The following is a 22,536-nucleotide window of genomic DNA, read 5'->3' as shown; positions in this document are numbered from 1 at the left end:
TATCATCTCCATTGCACGCATTGACCTGCCAATCATGCAGGGACGATGAACCTACAAGGAGTTTTCGGAGCTCATGCTGCCCACGGTGAGCCAGCGCTTCTCACACGAGCTGGACTGCATCGTCACGGCCTTCAAGCACTACGACTCCTCAGAACCATTTCCAGAAGCTCGCCCGCCGGATCGTTGCAAACCATGCACCGCTGACCAAAGAGTTCCGCAACATCAGAAAGTGCTTTGACCTGCTCGACGTCAGCAAAACCGGCACCATCTCCTTGGATCAGTTCACCAAAGGAATCCGACAGGCGGGTATGCATTCTTGGGATGTGCATGGTGCGTCTAGGAGCCTTTGAGCGACGCCGGACTCATTGTGATACCAGATGTCCCCAAGACTATGAGCGGTTTCAGGTCCTGTGGGGTTGTAGGGTGGACAAGGAAGAGCAGACGCTCGGAGACGTGTACTAAGGCACACGAAAGATAAGCTTTCTAATTTCCTGCGCCCATTGTTCCTTTCAATCGCCTTGTTCACAATCCTTGTCCACAATCACCGCTGGATCATGGACAAGGGATCTCCCACTGTGGGGCCACATCAATCTTGATACAAGCTCACGTGATGAGTGTGTCACTGGCTGCAGGCTATGTTGTTTCGGACGAGGAGCTTGAAAAGCTCTTCACCAGCCTGGACACGGATGGGTCAAGGCTGATTCGGTACCAGGAGTTTGTTGCTGGGGCCCTGGACCATCAATTACTTGTCAGCGATACCGTTCTGAAGTGGCTGTTTGAGTTCATGGACGACGACAACTCCACAACCATCAATACACAGAACTTTCATGTGCGTCTTCGCGTTGCCCCTGTGCCCTTTCAAGCCTTGTCGATAACCTTCAATCGTCAGATAGAATAGTGTGGTCCACATCCTGAACGACTCCACCTTAGGTCAACACCCACGCGTTTGGCGCCATTCAGGGTTTGGTCGTTACAATAAAGGTGACGCCCTTGTTCAAGCATGGCATTTTGTTCACTTCTCGAGGAACCATGCAGACCCAAGAAACAGCCAAGTATGTGGCATACTTGATTGTGTTTTTAGTGTGATATTTGCCGTAAACAGAAGCATTGGTTCCAGCCTCCCAGGCGGGTTGCCTCCGCTGCCCATTTGAGCTGGTTGTGGCGTCATGCCCTTTGCGCATACTGCTGCTGTCAGAGATCATCGCCGTCAGTGATCATTGCCTTGTGCTAAAGCCTACTGTCCTGCGGGGCAACCAGGAGAGACATGCCACAGTCGCCAGCGCCTTGCAAAGCAGCGAGGGCAGCTATTCATGTTGTAGCTGCACTAGGTTCTGATAGCTGCTCATGGGCAACCACGCCATGGATGACTGTGCCACCTTGTCCCCTCTTTCGTTTGTTGATGGGTGGGTACATGGGGGAATTGAGGTCGCTGGACGGCATTGCGTTCTCAACGCGCACAACAGCAATCACACTTGTTTATGCAGTACGCTGTAAATAGCAGCACCAGTAGCTAGGAACGGTGTACGCTCAACGGTTCCCTGGGTGCAGTTGCTCTACCTGTATCCCGTTTTGCAAACCTGCATTCCACCATCATCCCGGCGACAGCGAAACCCGGCGAAAACCTGACACGTGTGACCCTGAAGTTGACAGACCAATGACGATTCTCAAGTTGTCAGCTGGCTAGTCAAACAATAGCTGTGGCAAGGAGACGCATGTTCTGTCAACGACTCAGATGGGACAATGCTGCAGAACCTCATGGACCAGATGGACTGGACGGAGCAGGAGAAGGCACGCCTGCTGGCGGAGGTTTGCACAGAGGGGACCAACGAAGTGCTCCTCACATACGAACAATTTCACCGACTCATGAATGAGAGCAAAGAGGACACCTTTGATGTCGACGGCTGCTCATCTCCGACGAAGACACTGCAGAAACTGAAGTCGGAACGTGGAGAAGGGTGCGTCCTTTGCTTTGTTTTCACCGTTCCAGGTACCATGCCAACCCAAGAAATCACTCAATATGTGGCAACAGTTGATGGCATTAATCGGTGATAATTCTCCAAAATAAAAGGTTGGAGTGCGTCCCCTTCCGTCTTGTCAAACGGCGGCATGGTTGGTGGCATGCGGTATGGTACCCTTGGTTCAGGAAAGGAGGCAATTGCTTTCCGGCTTTGGGAGTATGGAATGCACTGGTGTGTGGCATGGGGTTGATGTGTCTTTTTACAACATTACCTATGTTGAGTTAAGATAGTCGCTAGTTCTCCCCATTGAAGTATACTCTGCGTATCCTGCTCAAGCGGCATGGTTTTGCCGATACCGCGTGATCATACAGTGAGTGTTTCACACAAACCTGAAGTTCAATGCGTTGGGCCTACGATTGAGTGAGGTACATCTGTATGGCACAAACCAGACCAAGGGGAATACGAGCATGGATCAAGCTCTGATCAGCCGATTGCCATGTTCGCTGTACTTCTGGCTTTGCTTATGGCCTCGACTTGCCACAGGCCCTACTGTTTATAAACATTACCCATACTTTGAGAGCCATTTTCAAGGTTCCAAGAGACCTTGGGCACACACACAAAAAAAAACAGTGATGAGCTCTGTGGAGCTGGTACTCTGCACTTCCCGGGTGTTGACTTCAAGGACTGCTCCGCTGCCAATGCGTTGAGCTGTCTCGAGATAACTTTGCACTACGTTGTTATGTACGGCCGCGTGTGGCCCGTGCTCAGAGTACAGTCTGGGCGCACGTGACTGGTAGAATATCTTAGAGCATCAGTGTTTCTTTGGTGCGAGAGCTTGGCCCCGTTCGGAGCACCTCTATGCTAAGTCCGCACACAAGCCACTCACAGGGATGGCACACCCCTGCATATTTCTCTTTTTGTTGTCTGACGTATCGGCGTCACATGCAGCTCGGTTGACGACGAGCCAGGGTCGCCCCTACTGCTACGGTCAGCGCACAGCACCAAGCTGGACCTGCGGGCCGGCATCTCCCCGTCATCGTCCCTTGGCCGTATTTCCCTAGCACCGTCGCTCGGTCGGCAGTCGTCCGTCGCCCCATCTCTCAGCCGACCGTCCGACCTCCGACGCACCTCGCAGTTCAACGCAGGCAGCTCGCCCAGAGTGCAGTTCAATGGCACATCGCCATCCGCGGACGGCCCGAGCACCTCAGCTGCCGAAGGCAGCTACACTCCTGCGGAGTTGGGCTCCAGCGCTGCTGACAGTCGCCGCAGTAGCCCGATGCCTAAAGCCCCAGTTGCCACGTCTGCAGCCGGCGAGGCGTGGAGGCAGCCTTCTTCGGCCGCCGCAAAGCAGGGTGAGACGAACGCAAGGCGGAAGACTGGCCTCTTCAGCTGCTTTAGCCCTTCTCCTGTGGCAACATAAGTTGTGTGGATGCTGTGATGCACGACTGTTGCGGCATGAGCCGTGTACATCATCTGTACGTCATCCTTTGTTTCGTTACGTGGCCTGTTGACATGCCCCTGGCTGCGCGGAGTTCAATATGGGTGAGACGTTGTCACTCGCAGCGATCATAGCTCTTGCTTAGCTTGTTTTGTTGGTGATTGGCAAACTCTGCTTGCAACGTCTCTTCGAGGGTTACGCATGTCACCACAATCACAGTTGCTTGGACTCGTCAAGAATGGCACGAACAGGGGCTGAATACCTCCATCGTTCCGTGTGCCATCTGCTACGGCATCATCCATGCAAGGATACAATTCGGCGGCAAAACGCTGTCTCCAGCTGGGGTCCAGCCAGTCTCTGAACTTTGGCACCACCGTCTCGCTACGAGTGTGTGCTGCATTAGAGAGGTACGCACTCATTCGGTCATCATCGTCGCAGACCCCGGAGTCTGGAACAACACGGACGATTTCGAAGTGTTAATGGTTTGGGAAGCTCGCGGACACAACTCGCAGTGTTAACGTTGAGACCACGCCTCGAATGTGAGTGGCCTCTGCCTCACTTAGATCACGTCCAGTTGTGTTTGAGAGTTGGCTTATCGTCAGAAATGCAGGAAGCACCGACGAAGCGCGCACTGAGCCACGGGGACGCGTCTCGTATGTAGCGGTTGGTGCAGGTCTGTATCATGTCGACACACACTTGTGGGTCTGGACAGCGAATGTTTCGGCGCTGCTATGTAGTCGTACACCTCGAAATGCCCTTGGATCTGCACACATATCTACATAGGTCTTACGGCGCTATCGTAGAAGGAGTCTCGTACGTTGCCGGTTCTCACAGTGACCGCTGACGCGGTATGTGCACAGGTTCATATTCTATCGTCAGATACTGATGCTCAGGATGCAGGTTCCTTCCCGGGAAGCTTCTGGCAGAAATTCTGCACATATTTATCACTTGCCAGGAGAGCGATTGTTGAGGTTGTTGTTATAGAATGAGCTTGCAGCCAAGATTAAATCCGGTGATTACTTGTTTAGCATCGCATTGGTTCGTGAGTTAACATTGCAGTGCCCAATATGAGTGCGTCAATGCGCGTGTGCGTGGAAGCGTCGACTAGCAAACCACTTTTGATCACAAGGCCTTGTTCCAAACAACTTACGCATGTGCACCAATCGCACAAGAAGGCTGCAAGGAGTTGTAAAACATACGGCTTGAAGACTACCGAAGCCAGACGGCCTGCAGTTGTCCCGGGTGCGTGGTTACTTGATTTATGCTAATCAACGAAAGGAACGTCAGTTGGAAGGTCACAACACCTTTTTCGAGATGCAAACCACCAGGGTGTATCTGACGTCATAGAACACTTCACAACACGATTGGTCGAGGCCCTTGCAATATTCGGCAAGCGATTTGGGAAGCCTGCACATGATTATGGCGATTATTTCATTCTGGTCACGAAATTGTGCGCTCAATTTGCTCATTTTCATGTTGTCTAAGAGCTGCGGCGGTTGATTGCGTATCCACTGCGCGGTGCACCAGCACTTAGACACAGCCCAAGGCAAGACAGCATTGCCATTCATCTTTCAAAGCATGAAAAATACATACTGATGAGTCCAATAACTGTCCTGGCACTCTTGCCTGTTGGACAGGTTTGCAGACGAAGCGGGTTATGTCACCTGTCACTCAGGAGTCCTCAGTGAGAGCTGCCACGCTCGCGCAAGCGCAATATCCATCTTAACCCCTGACACTTTGAATTGCCGTGTGATAGAGCTGGACGCATATCACACTGCGCTTCATATGCAACCACGCAGCGCGCAGCATCTCTGGACAGTCTTAGGCACGTATCCTTGACACGACGGTGCTACAGGTGACCCGGGGGCCAGTTTACTTGAACAGCTGGATGCCATGGACGCGATGGATCTATCAACCCCATTCCCCTTCACGGCACTCACGACACCTGTGTACAGCCTAGCAACGAACGGTGCCTCTGCTGGCGGAGCACCAAGTATGAACATTGTTACATTTGCGTCGCTCGTGTCCATCAAGCCCCGCACGTTTGCGGTCGGTCTGTACCGCAACACGCTCACCTGGCAGAATTTCCTCGACACACGCACGGGCGTGCTGCAGATACTACGTACGAAGCATCTGCCATTGGTGGAGCTGCTGGGACACACCAGTGGCAGCAAAGTGGACAAAATCACCACTATTCAGGTACTGATGTCGTTACCACTGCCTTTGCAGCCTCATGGGTGCACCACAATGACGTTCTCATAACCCACACGCCATGGCAAGGCACAGTCCTGTCTTGAGCGCAGGTACAGGCAGTCCATCACGCCGTCCTTGCTCGTTCTGCGGCATGTGATCGATCTCCTGCTGTTTGTTGGAGGGTGTTGTTGCACATTGATGGCTATGGGGTGTTGGGAGTGTTTCCACGTGATTGAAAACAATTGACATTGTTATATCATCATGGGCTCCAGCCTGGTCCTAAGATCGAAGTTCAATGGGAACATCCCTCTCGTCGTGTTTCACGGAGGTGGTTATGCATGGATATGGTGCATACTCCCATAGGCCAGAGCAGGCTTCATTGACCCAATGGTTCAAATTGTTGACTGGAGTAATTCTCCCAGCTGAGTGCACACGTACATCATATTCAAAAGGACGTGCTCCATTGATGAGACCTCAGTGAAAACCGTTCTCCACTTGTCCCAAGCATGCATTGAGTGGTCGTTTGTGAGCCGCCTTGTGAGATCCTGAGTGCGCTATGCAGGAAATGGGGTTTGGTGTGGCACAATTCTTCGGGCAGAATGTCATCGCTGATTGCTATGGACTAGTGGAGCTGGAGCTCATCTCGCAACCACAAACAGTGGGCGATCATGATGTTGTGATCTGCCAGGTAGGCGCACACATGACAAATCGCAAGGAGGTGGGTGATGTGCTAACAACTGCGCATCTCAGAGAGGCAGGCCTGACTGCCACCAAACGGTAGCGCCGGTGACTGCAGCCACGCAGTAGCACACCGTGCAATGGCTGCGCAAGTCGTCGTGGCTTTCTACTGAGGGCGGTGCTTTGTTTTCAGGGTTGATGTGTGTCCCAATATGCTGCAGGGTCAATTATATCGTTTTGTTTCGACCACCTTTTACCTATGCGGGCGATATTTTTCAATGCGCACATAGGCTTTGTTGGGTGAGTTCCTGTGTCAAGCAACACATTGTGATGGAGTGTCTGGAATCGTTATTGGAGAGCTGCAAGGTGTTTCACGCTAGCTGATATGTTGCATGCTTTTGTTGCTCTTCTTTGATGTGCTCATATCTCAGAGATATCAGGCATGCACACATAGACAAATAAATGGCTAATGTTCTTCGCCAAGGTGTTGGTATGCTTCTGAGGTCCGAAGGAGTTGCTGAAATATCGTAGGAAACTAGACCATTTGCGTGAAATTCTGCTGGCGTGACAGCGTGACATTCCTTATTTGTCCAACTTGTTGATCCATTTCCGAAAACGTGACATGTCACATTCCTTATTTCCCCGTCTTTTTGGTAGAGCGCCGCAGGCGAAAATTTATTTTTATAGAGGCCCAACAACGTTTTGTTACCAGCAGGCATTCACACCAGCACCACGATCCAATCCTGGTGACACAAGCAGCAAGGTACATTGCACACATGGCAAAACCGTCTTCAGCAACCATTCACAATCCTCGTGATGCACATGCAACAAGGTACCCACCGATGCAATGCAATATAAATAATGGATCTTTGTATCTGTACATGCAACAAGGTCCACATCGAAAACAATGACTTGAACTTTGCGAGTGTTGTCTATACACCTGGAGGTGTACCTCATGCGTAGTACCCCAATTTGCACGGTTGTTATCTAGGAATACATCGCTGAGGGTCAGGGTTCTGGCAGGTTACGGGCTGGCCGCAGGCTTTAGGAAAATTTTCAAACGGGACAGCGGGACAGGGCGCATTCCTTATTTGTCCGACTTGTTGCCTGGAAATTTTTATTTGTGACGCGTGACAGCATAAAACCCTATGGCAAAGTGGGCCATTTTTTCCCAGATGTGACCAAGACCGCGCAACGGACTAATTTACTACGGCCTCCCTGGCTCGCCCCCCGCATCGGAGCCGGACTCGGAGTCCGTTTCGGAATCGGACATGGATTTGGATTCGCCTCCACGTGCACCTTGAGCGCCCTGCTCACCTTGGGGCCCACGGGGTGTGCCCAGCTACGTACCCTCCTTGCACATGCTCCTTGCTCGCTTGAACTGCTCTTGCTTCTTCTTGCCGCTGCCGCCCCCCCTAGTTGCTGCGCTCTGGTGGCGCCCGCTGCTCTTAGGGCTCTTGCGGTTCTTGTGGCCTGTGTTGCCCGTGTGGTTCTTACAGCTCTTGCGGCTCAAACGTGACCCCTGCGGCTCCCGTGGCTCTTGCGGCCTCTCGTCCTTTTGTTGGCGGTGACACTCCCGCTTGCCGCCGACAGTTCGCTTTTTCAGCCTGGGTTTCTGTGTTACCGGTTCCTCTTTGGGCGATGTGCAGGTCTGGCGTTGCGGTTGAAGACGAAGGTTTTTTCCTTGGCGGGAAGTTGGTTTTTTCCCCGGGTTTTTTACCAAGTGAATACGGTGAAAATCCGGTGATGATCTTGGTTTTCCCTTTCTGTTTTCCACCCTCCCGCCTTGGTTTTTTCCCTTCCTTGACAGCGCTCTGGAGACTGCCTCGTGAGGAGCGCATCGCTGAGAATGGTTGGCGGAGCATGGTTCTGCCATACTTCGCCTTTGTGCGCAACCGTACTTGACTCCCAGCCAAGTCGGTTGTGCCACATTCGTTCTGGTGCCCCTTGAGTATGGTAGTTCTGTGCTGTTGTGCGGCCGTTTTTGGCTTTGAATTTTCGAACGCGTGTGTCTTGGTGGTTATTGCGGCTTCGGCTGTGGTAGTTTCTCCTCTGTGTAACGGAAGTTACTACGGTGCTCCTGTGCTGTTGTGCGGCCGTTGTTGGCTTTGAGTTTTCGAACACGTGTGCCTTGGTTTTTGTGGCGGCCCCGAGCCATGGTATTTCACCTTGTCTGTGTAATCAAATTTACTACGGTGATTTCTTGGTGATGATCGTCCCGCCCGTCACAACCGGGCCTTTGTTACAGCTTGGGTTTAAATGTTTCCGGTTACTCCCTTGGGCGTTGTGCAGGTCTGACGTGGTGGATGAAGACGAAGGTTTTTTCCCTGGCGGGAGGTCGTGGTTTTTTCCCAGGGTTTTTTATCAGGTGACAGCGGGTTAAAAGGCCCCGTAGATGATCTTGGTTTTCCCTTTTTGTGTTTCCACCCTCCCGCCGGGGTTTTTTTTTGCCTTCTTTGACGACGCTTCGGAGGTGGCCGTGCGCCGCGTCTGCTGTACGAAGAGTGTGCTGCCGAGGACGGTTGGCGGAGCATGGTTCTTCCATACACTGCCGTTCGCGCGACCGCACTTGACTTCCCGCCAGTGTGGTTGCGCCCGTTCTTATTGGTGCCCCCTGAGTATGGTGGTCCTGTGCTGTTGTGCGGCCGTTCTTGGCTTTGAGTTTTCGAACGCGTGTGCCTTGGTTTTTGTGGCGGCCCCGAGCCATGGTATTTCACCTTGTCTGTGTAATCCAATTTACTACGGTAGTTCAACACCGTACGTTACATCATGTTCAAATCGTAAAATTGCAAATGGTGTCCACTCGTCATGTCACCGTTGGAATCTCCGAGATCTGAGATAGGTATGTCACGTGAGATTTGACTCGCAGTGTGTCGCAAGCCCCGCCGCCAGACATCCATGGATAAGATTGAAGGGATGGAGAGTCCTTAACAAACCAGCACAAGAGCAAGCGGGATAGTTGTCACGATCAAGACAGAGCATGACAGATGTAGAAGGATGGATTGTCATGCAGCAAAGCATAGAACAGACTCAGTTGCTGTCACAATCCAGGAAACATTTGGCGAAGGCCAAGCAGACTCATGGCGGCCACAGCACCAACGCATGCGGTGATAGCAGCAGCTTTGGGTCCTCTTGGTGTGCGGTAAACTCCTCCCGCAAAAGCGCCGGCCGCAATGGTGCCATACCATGAGGGGCTGTACGGTGCATACGTGTCCAGCAGGTACCAGCTTGTGCTCTCAGAAAGGGCAAACATGAGGCCCAGCGCCCCAAGAGTGTTTCCTGCATATCAAGCGTCCATGTCATCATGGAAATTGACTGCATGCATGTGGACAGTGTCACCTGCAGCGTACATCCCGACGCATAGCTATGGCACCAGCCATGCACCTCCCAAATCGTGGCCCACTGTGAAGATTAGACCTCGCAGTAAAAGCGGCTCATCATCGTGAACTCTTTGCGTTTCGACCTTGCAGTGGCACATTCACTAATTGTCGAGGCAAAGACTGCGGCATCCACAGCCTCACCCACACCCTCTTGAAACCGCAAATCTACTTGCAGATGCGCCATGCGGCATATACCCAGACGATTTCAGCCTGTATTGACGAAAACGAAATCGACGCTGTAGGAATTCCAACTAGAAAAGACACAACGACGATCGCCCTGATTTTCGTACCTGCCAGGGAAGAGGTGGTCTAACGCTGCCTGATATACAAGTGTCTGAAATGTCTGTCACTAACTGCCGTGCCTCTCTTTGCAACACAAGCGATGACGGCACATCTTCTCATATTCTTGCACCATTCTCTTGCCTTCCTTCGCTTCACTAGGTTGCAAGCCCTCTCGTCATGCAATGAAGCTTGCTTTGATGTCTACAAGCCCATCTCTGAACAGCGATTCGCATGCCTGTTATTTCTCTCCCTGGAAGCGGTCATGAAGCCAAGGCTTGCAAAGAGTGGGTCAATCTAATGACGTGAACCACTGATGCACGGTCAGCGAGATGCAACACACCTAAGTATGCGACAGTATCGCGTATCCAATACTGACGGGGTGTGAACCTGTTGTTGCGAGAGCGAATGATTGCATATCGCACGGGAACGTCCACAAACAAGCCAAATCACCTGTGGCAGGAGGGGATTGTGGCACAACCCGGGGCTGAATCCAGACAAATGTAGAATACGACAGCCCTTATGATCGCACTTATTTACCATGGTAAGGCAGTTGACGCACCCGCCAGGCGACCAGTCTGGCCTGTCGTGTTCAGCAAGCGATTTATCATGAGGCGCCGAGAAGAAGACGTGATTTCAGGTTGGAACATGATCCCTTGCGCCAGGCCCACAGCGCCCCCGACCATCGCTCCCCCGAGGTAGCCAGCCCCAGTGTAGTATCCGAGGTTTTCGCTCGCAGACCTCCGCTTGTGCGAGGCCTCTTCCTGGAAAACAAACTCTGGCTGCGTGGAGATCCGGAACTGACGCTGCTGCTGTTGCCTGGGGTCCATCGTTTGCAGGCCGGCATACGGGTTGTACATGCGTGTGGCCTCAGGCGGCTTCAATAGGCCCTCTACGCTACCTGGCACGTCATCCGGCACCTACAGACACTCCCAGTCGCCCTCGGATGCCGTTTAACCAGAAGGAATCTAAATCGTGTCATAGACCCATGTAATGGACCGGGTTGCCAAAATGCTGTTTGCCTTGAGCGAGCACTTTGACTAAGCACATGTACAAGGCACGTGCCGGTGGCTAAGAAGTGCACGACAGCTCAGATTGATATGATGATGTCAACATGCAGTCAGCTGTACCTTCCGCATAAATTATGGATATCGCACATGGCAGCACACGATGCTGGAGTCCTATGAAATACAAAGCCCGAACCTACCACGCACTGCCCGGTCTGCATTCAGCTGCCTGAAGCCTGTTTTGAAATGACCTCCACTGTCAAATCAGGGGCGTGCTCATCAGCGTCTACGCGTGCATACACAAGCATACAGGACGTGGGAAGAAGGATCTGTGCCTATGTCCCATCCTTTTCACACGGTTAGATGGCGACATTGATCTAGATATTTCATGCCATCTTGCCGACAGTGAACCGTTTCCCTCTTGCAATGCTGAAGGCGCTGCGCTCAGTCAGGGTTTGCTGGCTGCTGTCCATGTGCAGACCCGCAGGTGCAAATGACCTACGCTCGAAATTACAAGCCCGACAAAAGGCAACTTGGAGGCTTTCAAAGATGGTTTCATCCCTGCTTGGCATCTTTGCGTCGCCGAGCGGCCACCCTTACGCGTGTATGAATCTTCACGGGTCACAAAAACTTACCCAGGCTTTATATCGTCAACGAAATCACCTCCCGAGTTCATGAAACTAACGTGAAGACTCAGCCACACCAGCGGTACCCGGTCTTTCGGCCTACATGCCACCGCAGAGAGGTTGACAGGCCGAGCCTTTGGCAAGGCAGGAATTTGAGCCGTGTCGAAATTGCAGCACCCAGAATCCAGGAGAACATCACACCTGAGGTATGTTTAAAGGCGACTGCGTGATCTGGCTAGGGACATGCTCGCTTGACAGTGAGGCTTGTGTCGTTGGCTGTGATGTTCCGACAGCTTCATCATCTGACCTTCCTCCGAACACTCGAGATAAAAAGCCCATTTTAGTGTCGTAGGCCTGCGGCCTGCAGATGAACGCAGCGACGAGAAGTACTATCCGGCTGACACTGCCCAGAGGAGTGCTAATCCATCCACAGCAAAATTCCTATTCCCAGCAGTGCTTTTGTGCATAACAGTCCTTCAGCGACAGCGTCAGGTTGTCGACCATAAATGCAGAAATGCAGCCTGCAGTGCATTCAGCACGATGCACGTACACGGCAGGAATTATGACTCGGACACCTCCTCATGATGAGTCTCATGACATGAGCCATATGTTTGTAGTTCGTACCACAGATACGCATGCTACCGATCCTTGTTACGTTGGCTGCAGATCTGATGTTGCCGACCAGGGTGTAATCGATACTCGTTCAGAACTGTTAATCCTCAAACGCAGTCAAATTCGCGGGCAAGAACTGACTCACATCCCAAGACATGCAAGCCAACGCACATTAATTTGTATGTGTTCACGGGAGAATATCGTGGTGTATGATCATTTCCACGGGCCGGTGCTTCGTCGTTTCGATTAGGGTGTCAGTGCCAGCAACATGGTATTGAATGTCAGGAAAAAGCAAACAGGTGCGTGCAGCCACACAGCATGTTCTCAACCTGGCATGAATACTACCACTCCATTCGTAATTTGTTTTGCTGGTTACATGGGCTGGTCCAGACACCGACATGGCTGGTCAATTTTTCTTTGTCTCGACAGGGTTCTGATGCTGATGGAACGCATTATCAACACGTGTACCAGCCAGCAGTCCACCGCAAATAGCACGGGTTCAAAGCATAATATTGAATCCATGTTCTTTCCTGCAGAGCACCTCGTGAAGTTGCTGCATTTCAACGGAGCTTTTCAACAGCAACATGCCTCAGAGGAGCTGTTCAAGGTGCTTATCATTGACCAATTCACGCTGCACATCGTGGCCACGCTGCTCCACACGGAAGAGCTCCGAAGGCATGGCGTCACGCTGGTACTAACCATCGACAAGGACCGCGAAGCCATCACTGACGCGCCTGCTATATACTTTGTACAAGCCACAGCCGAGAATACGACCCAGATCGTCAAGGACGTAGAGTCCGGCTTGTACAAGGAGGTCCACGTCAACTACACGCCATGGGCACCGCGCCAGCTGATTGAAAGCCTAGCCGCAGGAGTGGTGAAGAGCTCATGTGCAACTCGGATCGCCAAGGTTTTCGATCAGTACCTCTCCTTCATCGCGTTGGAGACAGGCCTCTTCACCCTAGGGCTGCCGGACAGCTACGTCCAGCTGAACGACAACCGAGCAGGAGAGCAGCAGATTCAGCACTCAGTTGCACAGGTGGTGGATGGCCTGTTCTCGGTGTGTGCAGCGATGGGTGTTGTTCCGATCATTCGCTGTGCTCCCGGGGGCTTGGCGCAGCATGTCTCGGAAGCGCTCTACACAAAGCTATGCGATCATTTGAAGACACGCGGAGGCTCACTCTTTTCGGAAGGTGTGACGGGGCTCAACGCGTCGATTTCACGGCCCCTCCTCTGCATCTTCGATCGTAACTTTGACTTGATACCCATGGTCGAGCAGCCGTTTACATACAAAGCGCTTGTACACGACTGTTTGGGGCTTCGGCTGAACAAGGTTGACTTGAAGCCTGCAAGTGCTGTGGCAACAGCTGCGACGCCTAAGGCAACGGTGTCCATCGAGATCGGGGAAGATGATGCGTTCTGGGAGCAAAACGGCCACCAGGAGTTTGGCTATGTCGCAGGAGAGGTGGACACTCAGGTGTGATGAATGCCGACCCATGTGTCACGAGCAGAGAAAGGGGGTTTCGCGTTGACCTGGCATACACTTGCAACTGCTTACTTTACTTTGCATCCAACTTGGGACGCGCTTACTTTGAGTCCAAGGACTTGATGGTTGATTTGTCATTCCTGTGCAGTCTACATCTCCCCTTGAGTCCTGTGTGGTTGTGTACATATCAATTTTGTAAAGGATTGCTTGATTTCAGCATTCACTTCCATGTGGATGCGGTAGTGTTGTAAAAGATACATCATCATCATCATCATCACTTGGGTCGCCAGAATTGGAAACCATTCACAAGTCGAGTGAGTTGCTGCCCAGGATGTCGTGCAAAGCCTGCAAAGTGCTTGACTAACTTTGGCCAAGTGACTCTCACGCAATGCACCGCGCATTGCAGCTGAAGAAGTACCAAGAGGTGATGGCATCACTGACTCAGCAAACTCCTGGTTCGGACAACCCAGATGTGGACGAGGCAACCCTGATCCAGAACGCTACCAAGGCACTCATGGCCACGGTGAAGAGTCTGCCAGAGCTGCGGGTGCAAAAGAAGAAGCTGGACAACCACATGAACCTGCTGATGGGGTTGCTGAATGAAATCAAGACGCGGGCACTTGATCGCTACCGCGAGGTTGGGCAGAGCCTCCTTTCAGGTACGAAGCTGTTTCATTCCCAGGAAGTGCAAATGCCAACAAATCAAACTTTACCTCAAGCGTTGCACTTTTCTGGTACTCGTGTTTTAAAGGTGCTCTTAACAAGCATGAAAAGATGGAGAGCCTGGCATGATTCGCCAAACCGAGTTGGTAGAGACACATGGAGCTTGTTTCGTCGAGGATGTACAGTTGTTGTGGGACCGGACGAACCGCAGGGCTTCATGTCAATGTTAGATTGCCAGATCTTCAAAGTGCACAGAGACGTTATCTACTCTAGTCCAGACAACAGTTGATCAGATGACGTTACGTAACGCGGCTCCAAGGGTACCTATATGCACAAACAAACGTAGTTTATTTTATGTATTTTCTGGATCATTTTATTGATAGAGAACGTCACGCAACGCAACGCAACCCAAGGCACCTGAGTAATTGTTATCTGGATTGGTTGCCAGATCTTCAAAGACGCACATGTCACATGACATGTGCGTCGCACACCGTTGTGTCCCGCAGCATTCACGTACCTTCAATGCGCACCTCATGTCGCGTAGTGGCGACCAAGCAAGTTGGTTGAGCTGGAAGCTTGCGGAAGTAGCTGAAGCAGAAGCGCAATCTCAAGTCGTGCACTGCCGCTAGGGGCGCGCATCATGAAGGCCCAGCTCTCGGCCCCTTTTCATGTCTGCACCTTATCCAATGCATATCGTCTCCTCGTCAGCCTCCCATTACATGCATGGGACACCAGCGACTGGACGAGCCATGCTTGATCATTTGCTGTGAAAACAAGGCCACGCTCAAGTCCCCCGTGTCAATGCGCAGGTTCGGCCGATTTCCAAGCAGTTCTTCAAACCCTTCAAAGCGCAGCAGGCACAGCGGCGGACAAGCTGCGCCTGGGCCTGCTGTACTTGCTTGTGGCGGAGCAGCTGCCGAGTGACGCAGAGCTGAGTCAGATGCAGACTGCCCTCGAGTCTGTGCACGCGGACATGGAGGCTTTCCACTACGTCAAGCGCATGCGGAGAATGAACCTCACCGGGAACAAAAGCACCGCGGGGGGACCCATGGCCGCCGGGACCAGCCAGGGTAACCTGCTGAGCCTGATGGACAGTAGCATCGTTTCTGGGCTGGCGGGGCAGTTCAGCAAGCAGTTCACCAAACTTATCGGCGGCGCTCGACAAGCGCTCATGGTGTCTGCGGTCGCGGCACTCATGGAGGGAAGGACTGGCACCTCATCCACGGCTGGGCCCGTCGACGATTATTTGGTGTTTGACCCGAAGTCGGCTGGGGGCAGGTCTCCCCGGGCTGATGGCAAAGGACCATTCAAGGAGGCCATTGTTTTCGTCGTTGGTGGGGGAAACTATCTGGAACGTGAGCGCCTCGCGCAATGGGCGCTCGCGTGCACTCCTGCACGCCACGTCGTGTATGGCGCAACAGAGTTGCTTTCGGGCGCCGAGTTCTGCCAGCAGCTTGATCAACTCGGAAAGCTCAGCGTTGGAGCTGCCGCTCATGTGTGATGTCGAGGATGTAAGAGATGATGTTGTTTCTGCCCAAATTGCTGGTGGCGCTTTCTTGCCTTGTGCGTGTCGGCACATGGCGTGCTTTTGTTTGGCACCCCTGGGCTCTCCAGAGCGACGCCTCAAGGTCTCCACGAACTCACGAGGACTTTGTGTATGTGGCCAATGAGTTTCGCACAAATGATAACGGCTTGTTCACGGAATACTGTTGACATGACATCCCTTTCAAGACCTCGTGCAACATGCGCACGCTTGCCGAATGGTCGGCTATCTCGGCTATCCGCAACCAACGAGTGCAGCGGCCATCAGACTGACAATCAGTCGCATTCTGCGCGCTACTTGCAAGGAATGATATGATGGCATATTCGTTACAACTCGCGTTTGCCATCCAACCATTGCTACCTTGAATTATTTGAAACTTGAATGGAAGTTGTCCCTCGACCAGGAAATCAGCAGCACGCAACGCATTTGCTTTGCACAAGATTGGCATGTACAAGCGTATGCTACTTGCCCGACCTGTCCAATGCCTGCTCTTACTTTTAGTCCGCTTAAGGTTTTACAACGCCCTTGTACACATGTCTGAGATAGTATTTAGCGTGTCGCGGAGAGGGATTGACTTCACTTGTTCAGTGCTTTCTCATGTGTTCTGAGTTGCCATGATTTTGTTGAAATCGAACGCAAGAGGTCTTTCATCACAGGGTGCTGCGATAGGGTGCCACACGCCATGTACTCGAACCGGCCTGATTGCTTTATCCAACACTGCGTCTGCAGGTTACCAGGCTATCATGCCTAACTCATGACTATATCCACACAAGAAGCAGAAATCTGCTGAACAGTAAGCCAGCCCATGGGGTGATTGACAATGACGGACCAGCGGACCAGCGAGCTGAACTTCGAAAGTCTGTGCGTCATTGTGCAAGCTTTAAAAGCTGACAGTGAGAGGCTACAAAGAGAAGTTACTGAGCTGTGCGCTTCAAAGAATGAAGTATCCGAGTTACGACTTACCGTGGGTATGTTCGCTTGCGACACCGTATCACGCAATTTACCGGCTGTACCAAGAGCGTTTCCGTTGCTGTAATTCCTTCGGCCTTGAGTACTAAACAATACGGGCCATCTCCTCCCGGTTACAGTCAAGAAAGCGTTCTTGTTGCAGTGACCCGACGCCGTTACCGTACAGGTCTCGTTCCTGTGCAGACTCAGCACGGGAGCGCCAAGTCTTGCACACGTGCCTGTGGTTCTGCAGAAGTAGCTGGGACATTTTCGTACATTGCGCAATTGCCTATTTCTTCTCCCCCTGTCGAAGGAGCATCGCGCATGAGCGTTCCACCTCCCTGCTTGAATACGCATGCCCACGCACTACGGTTTTTGCGTATACCCCGATAAAACCAAGCGGTCAATGCGTCTCGCCATGCGGCATGCTTACTTGGCAAGTGCACGGTCAAAGTGTCAGATGCAATCAAGGAAGGCGTGTTTGCACAGGCACTTTGACAGACAAGGTGAATGCACTTGAGGAGAAGCTCGACTTACTTGAAAATGCTGCGGACGACACGGCGTCACTCAGTGGGGATGCCAGCCATCCACCTGAGCAGCTGGAGATCCACCAGGCGGAACCCGGCGTGGAGTTGGAAGATTCCGAAGCAGATGGCGACAAGCAGGCCGTAGACAGGAGAGGCCGTGTGATTGATGACTCCTCAGGTTGGCGCTCACATGTCTTACAGGCTCTTTCCACACAGGCTAACTAATTGTACAGTAACTTATACTAGAATTGCCGCAAATACCCATGCCCCAAGGCCAATGCTCTCATTGTGTATGCTTGCTTTGTTGCAAAGGACAAATGTAGCAGACACTCATCGATGCAAACAAGTCGTGCCAGGACAAAAACGTGTGGGAAGGGATCCTCCACTCTGAGGTTGGTTTGACCGTTGCCAATGCATTGAATGCGACAACGCCGGTCCCATGATTGCGGTTGTTTTTGTGCTCAATCGATCTCACAACATACTGTTTTGCTCTTGTGCAAAGGACGCCCCGCTCTGTTCTTTCATAGAAATTACAAATGCTGATGCGGGCATGCTTGGTTGCGGCATACTTGGGTGCCAGAATGGTCTGAAAATGGCTGAAGTGTCCCTGCGTGTGGCAATGGTGCATGCGCTGCAGACCTTGAACACCCACTCAGCACAGTCATTTTGAGCCTACGCATACAGATGGCGAAGCTGCCGTCAGCGAGGGTGCAGACGAAGGCGACGATGACGAACTTTCCGACGAATGCGATAGCAACGATGACATGTTTGTGTCGGATGACGAGGACGAATTGAGGCTGGCAGAGCCGGAGTTCCGGGAGTTCCTCATACAGATCCAGAATGCGGTGCCGAGCGGGGCGAGAGGTGAGGATGGGGAGAGCTCAGACCCGGCATACAAAGAGGCCAAGGCGCTGTTTGAGGCCCAGCAGCTGACAGCAGCTGCTGAATGGGCGCTTTCGACGGGTCCCATGGGCCTGCAGCGCGCTCTGTTGGGAGCGGCTGCGCTGCACAGCGACCTGCGCGCTCAACGCAAGGACCTCATGCGCCTCGTTGGCGTGAAGCGCGACGCCATGGTGCGGTCCGAGATAGCGCGCATCAAGCGGCTGCTGCAAACCGACGTTTGGCGGCCTCGCAGCGAGATCACAGCCGCATTTGCTGAGTGCGTCACTAGCTCCATCACACAATTCAAGAGGGGTACTACATGGCTTTGAAGTGAGATTGTTATTCGCCAGTGCATTTGCGGCAGGGGTTGTACAAGGATGGATTCTGTCTGGAACATGCCGTTTGCATGCAAGATGTTTGGCACAATGGACTCCTTGTGACCCTGTTTTTGATTGAGCGCGCGCTCGATGCCAGTACAGGTCATTGCAGGGCAATCATGTGCAGCTGCCTTTGTGCTTGTGCAAAGACGGCAAAGCGAGCAGCAAGCACCTTGCATCTTGTGCATTCATTAAGCTCAGTGCTGCTGTTGGAGCGCGTTCAGCTCCACTGAAACCACACGGACACTGCCCGGCAGAATGCAATTTAAGAATCAGTCGCGCTGGAGCACTTTGATTGGCCATGTCAATAGAGTGAGCGCACTCGTCTGCTGTGTGCAGGGAAAGCGTTGTTCGTGAGGCAGAGTACAGGTTCACAAAGGTCCGCTGTGAGGTTGCGAAGCTCGAGCGGCCTCCAAGTGCCGAGGAGCAGTTGCGGATCGCGGAAGCAGCGGTGGAGGGCCTACCAGGGGTCAACGCGCGAGCGATCATGGCACGGCCGCTGAGCAACGCTCCGGACGCAAGCAGCGATGACGACGGAATGGTCGACAACACGACCGTGGACGACAGCGTATCCCCGGAGTGCATTCATGCGTTGCAAAACATCGTTGCGCGGCCGCCCCACGCGGCTGACGCCCCCGCCGGCCCCCAAGCCGATCTGGGGACTTCGGCCCTGCAAGATGCAGGCCCCTCCAGTGCTGCAGGCCCTCGCAGGCGCCGGATAGCCCCAGTGGCACTCACGGAAGCGCCGCAGCAAGACCCCACAGCCCCAGCTACCCACTCGGGAGCAGGACCGGGCGAAAATGATCCGGACCTCGTGCAGGGTGCCTCTGAAGTGCTCGCTTCTGCAGCAGCCAACGAGGACGCGGCCATGCAGGATGAGTCAGCGCCCTTCCACGATGCTGGACCGCATGACGACGCAGCGGGCATGGACATCGATGCGCCCGAGGCCATCGAAGCCACCCGCGTCGGCGATGACGGACATGACACTTCCAATAAAGAGCAGTCTCCCACGAAGAGCGAACCGTTCTACACTCCTGCAACTACTGATGCAGAGACGGATGGGTCGGGACCTTCCCCCCCCACGCTGGAACCGTTCTCCAACGTCAACGACGACGGCAGGCCAGCCACGGGGGTCGCGGCAGTTGACGACCCAGCAGCATTGCATGCTGATGACCACGCAGCATCTGGCGCAGATACACCTCAGGAACTGTTGCTCGCTACCAGACGTGCTGGCGAAGAGGAGGGGCTGCCATTTCTGACACCATCTACTGTTCTGGCCGCTTCCGTCGATCCCAGAAGCTCCACGACGAACGACGAGATCTCAAGGACTCAGGCCATGTCCGGGGGCTTTGCGACCACGTGCATGCCTACAGAGGGCAGGGATGATGAGGAGGGACATGACGATGACATCAACGGCCAGGAAGCCACCAGCCAAGAGGGCCCCTTACCTGCTACGGGCGACAATGATGGCATGGACTCTTTTGGAGTGCTCGAGCAAGGGAGTGAAGCAGGCAAACCCCCTGACAGCGGCATTGCAGCAGCCCCATGCACATCGAACGATGCCGCGGCCGGTGAGTCGCCGGCCTCCGGGACTGTCGATGCTGAGTCACCCGACATAGAAGGCGCACGTTCTGGCTGTGAGTGCGATAAAGCAACCGAAGGTTTGACGAAATCGGGGAGTTGCGGTGGCGCGCAAGTGCCTTCCTCCGTGCCGATGCCATCCGATGCTGACTCATTGTTCCGCTCCTCGAGACAAGAGGATGCCTTTGTCCCTTTGACCCACGCAGACGTGATGCACAACGTCAGTGTCCTCGTGTCACAGCACTGCCGTCGCAGCACAGCCACAGAGGTCTTGGTGGGCGGTACGGCCATGTTGCCACCGGAACCGAATGGGGTGGAGGACCGTGACGAGGGCGCCTCGTCTCCAGAGCCGCAGCCCTCAGCCAGCACCAGCAGCGACCTACTTGCGCGCTTCTGGTGGCTCCACCGGCCGGTGGTGTCGTCGGCGCTTCCGGAATGGGCTTATACCGTGCTGAGGAGCTTTGCACGGATGTCGAACTCCCAGGCGTTGCGACGGATCCAGCTGCTGGCTGCCTTTGTGAAAAAGCTCAGCAAGGCAGATACCAGCAACTTGGCGTGCGTCAGATGGAAACGCGAGTCATCTGGCCTTGAGCACCATGTCGTGTTGCGTTTCAATGTCGACGCCTGTACTCTGCTGTATCAGGTGCGGCGCTTCAGCTCCTCTGCGTATATCGCTCTTTCCCGTTCTTGATGCATGTTGCTGCTGGGGCGCATGCTGGCCAAAGGTAACGCCGGTGTTCAAAGGTTAGCTCGATGAAGTCGGAAACTTTGCGTAGAGCACAAATCCAGCGGACCAGGAATCCATCAAGCAACATGTCGCAACGATGCCGGTCAGCTATGACGTGTCCTATCGATAGTGCCAAACGGCCCTGCATCATCATGTAGCTGGCAGCGCATATCACAAAGCTATGAACACCCACCGTGTAAGCCTGCAGGCAGGCGATGTCTTAGCAGCGCACATTGCAGCCGTCCTCGCGGAAGGCTCGCGGCCTCGTCACTCGGCCGTCCCAGGGGTCAAGACAGAGATTCCCACCGTGGACGAGCGCACTGTGCTGCTCCTGGATGCTGCGCTTCGCGCACTGGCCTTCTCTCAACTTGCATGGACTCTTGAGCTGGCTCCCAACTTCGAGAGGCTCTCCACCGAACTTGATCTGCACCCTGCGGCTCTGCACAGCGCATGCAGCGAGGAGATCTCCGTTCAAAGTGTGCTGTCCGCGTTTCTGATCGCCCCGGCGGCCGACGTTCGGGAGCTGCGCACTCGCCAGAATGCCGAAAAGGTACTGACTCCTTGCATGATGCGATTCCAAAACGACACTGATGCCGACTTCGGCCTTTATCAGTCAACAACCCGACCAAAACTTAGTGTGACCCATACGTCCGTCACAGCGCACAAGCTGCGGTGGCATTGTTCGCTTTCCTGGTTGACTTGTACTTGAAGCTCCCCCATGGTTTGCGTGCACTTCAGTCGGCGACCCCATGTTTGTGTGTGTCTGGCACCTTGCTACAGCATCGATTACTCACTTGCCAATACACAGGTCATGCTTATCGCTGAGATGCCGGGCGAATTGTGCAGATGAGCGTCACATCGCTGAACGAAGCCGTCGACGAGCATCTGAGATGCTCTGAGCTTGCGGCTTTGTTGAAGGAGCAGGCTTGCTTTTTGGTTCATCGCAATTGCAAGCTCTCGATCGCTTGGGAGCAAGCGTGTCACATTGCAAGCGTGCTGGGTACAGGTGCGATGCAGCTGTGACGCCTCCGTAACAAGGTTTTGTAAACCTGAGGTTTTGTCACGCTTATGTGGAGTTGCCAATGCCCATGTGGACGCGGTAGTGTTGTGGATTGATACCTCATTATGTGAGAATGAACATATTGCAGTCTGGTGGAGCGCCACGCTCTTGGAAACATTGTGCATGATGAAGCAAAGCCTCCAAACAACTCGCTCCACTCTGTATACATTGACCTGGTTGCTCACACAACGACATCGCGGAGTTGCATGTGTAAGTGTGGCCGCATTTGTGTTTCACAAAAGCAAGGGATCTGTGATGCCAGAACCAGGCTGCTTCAGAGCCGATCATGAAGGTCATGCCATATAAGCTTCGCATAATACGCTAGGCAGCGCGTGTACGTCCAGGCTGCAGGGGAGTTGCTTGCAATACTTGTTATTCTTTGGGCGCCATGCAGATGGGACAGAGGCCCCCCACTGCACACGGCCGTGGCACGCGGCGCCATCTGAGTCCGGGGACGCATCGAGGGAGTTCAGAAACGCGCTGCAGCTGCTTCTGTCTGACCCGGCCAAGGCGCCTCGCAACCGGAACCGTCTGCGAAGGCGTGAAGCCATGGCCCCTCCACTCCGTGCAG

At 53.5% G+C, this 22,536-nt stretch overlaps 2 protein-coding genes and 1 pseudogene across 2 annotated transcripts; 2 read left to right on the top strand and 1 right to left on the bottom strand.

Annotated features, from left to right (window-relative positions):
* Positions 1 to 9,307: 9,307 nt before the first annotated feature.
* On the bottom strand, positions 9,308 to 10,756 carry LOC149808786 (mitochondrial import inner membrane translocase subunit TIM23-1-like). Its single transcript, XM_089995152.1, has 2 exons — positions 10,489 to 10,756; positions 9,308 to 9,546 (listed from the first exon to the last, which is right to left on the bottom strand). The coding sequence occupies exons 1-2, from the start codon at positions 10,754 to 10,756 to the stop codon at positions 9,308 to 9,310; spliced, it is 507 nt and encodes a 168-aa protein (XP_089851278.1).
* A 1,935-nt stretch (positions 10,757 to 12,691) lies between these two features.
* On the top strand, positions 12,692 to 13,654 carry LOC149808785 (SEC1 family transport protein SLY1 pseudogene; annotated as a pseudogene).
* A 391-nt stretch (positions 13,655 to 14,045) lies between these two features.
* On the top strand, positions 14,046 to 15,821 carry LOC149808784 (SEC1 family transport protein SLY1-like). Its single transcript, XM_089995151.1, has 2 exons — positions 14,046 to 14,316; positions 15,130 to 15,821. Exons 1-2 carry the CDS (start codon positions 14,046 to 14,048, stop codon positions 15,819 to 15,821), a joined length of 963 nt encoding a protein of 320 aa, XP_089851277.1.
* Positions 15,822 to 22,536: the final 6,715 nt, after the last annotated feature.

This window comes from Nuphar pumila, unplaced genomic scaffold (genome assembly GCF_984573655.1).
Source record: "Nuphar pumila unplaced genomic scaffold, dmNupPumi1.hap1.1 HAP1_SCAFFOLD_2221, whole genome shotgun sequence".
Classification (NCBI taxonomy): domain Eukaryota; kingdom Viridiplantae; phylum Streptophyta; class Magnoliopsida; order Nymphaeales; family Nymphaeaceae; genus Nuphar; species Nuphar pumila.
This window is presented reverse-complemented; position numbering and strand designations above follow the sequence as displayed.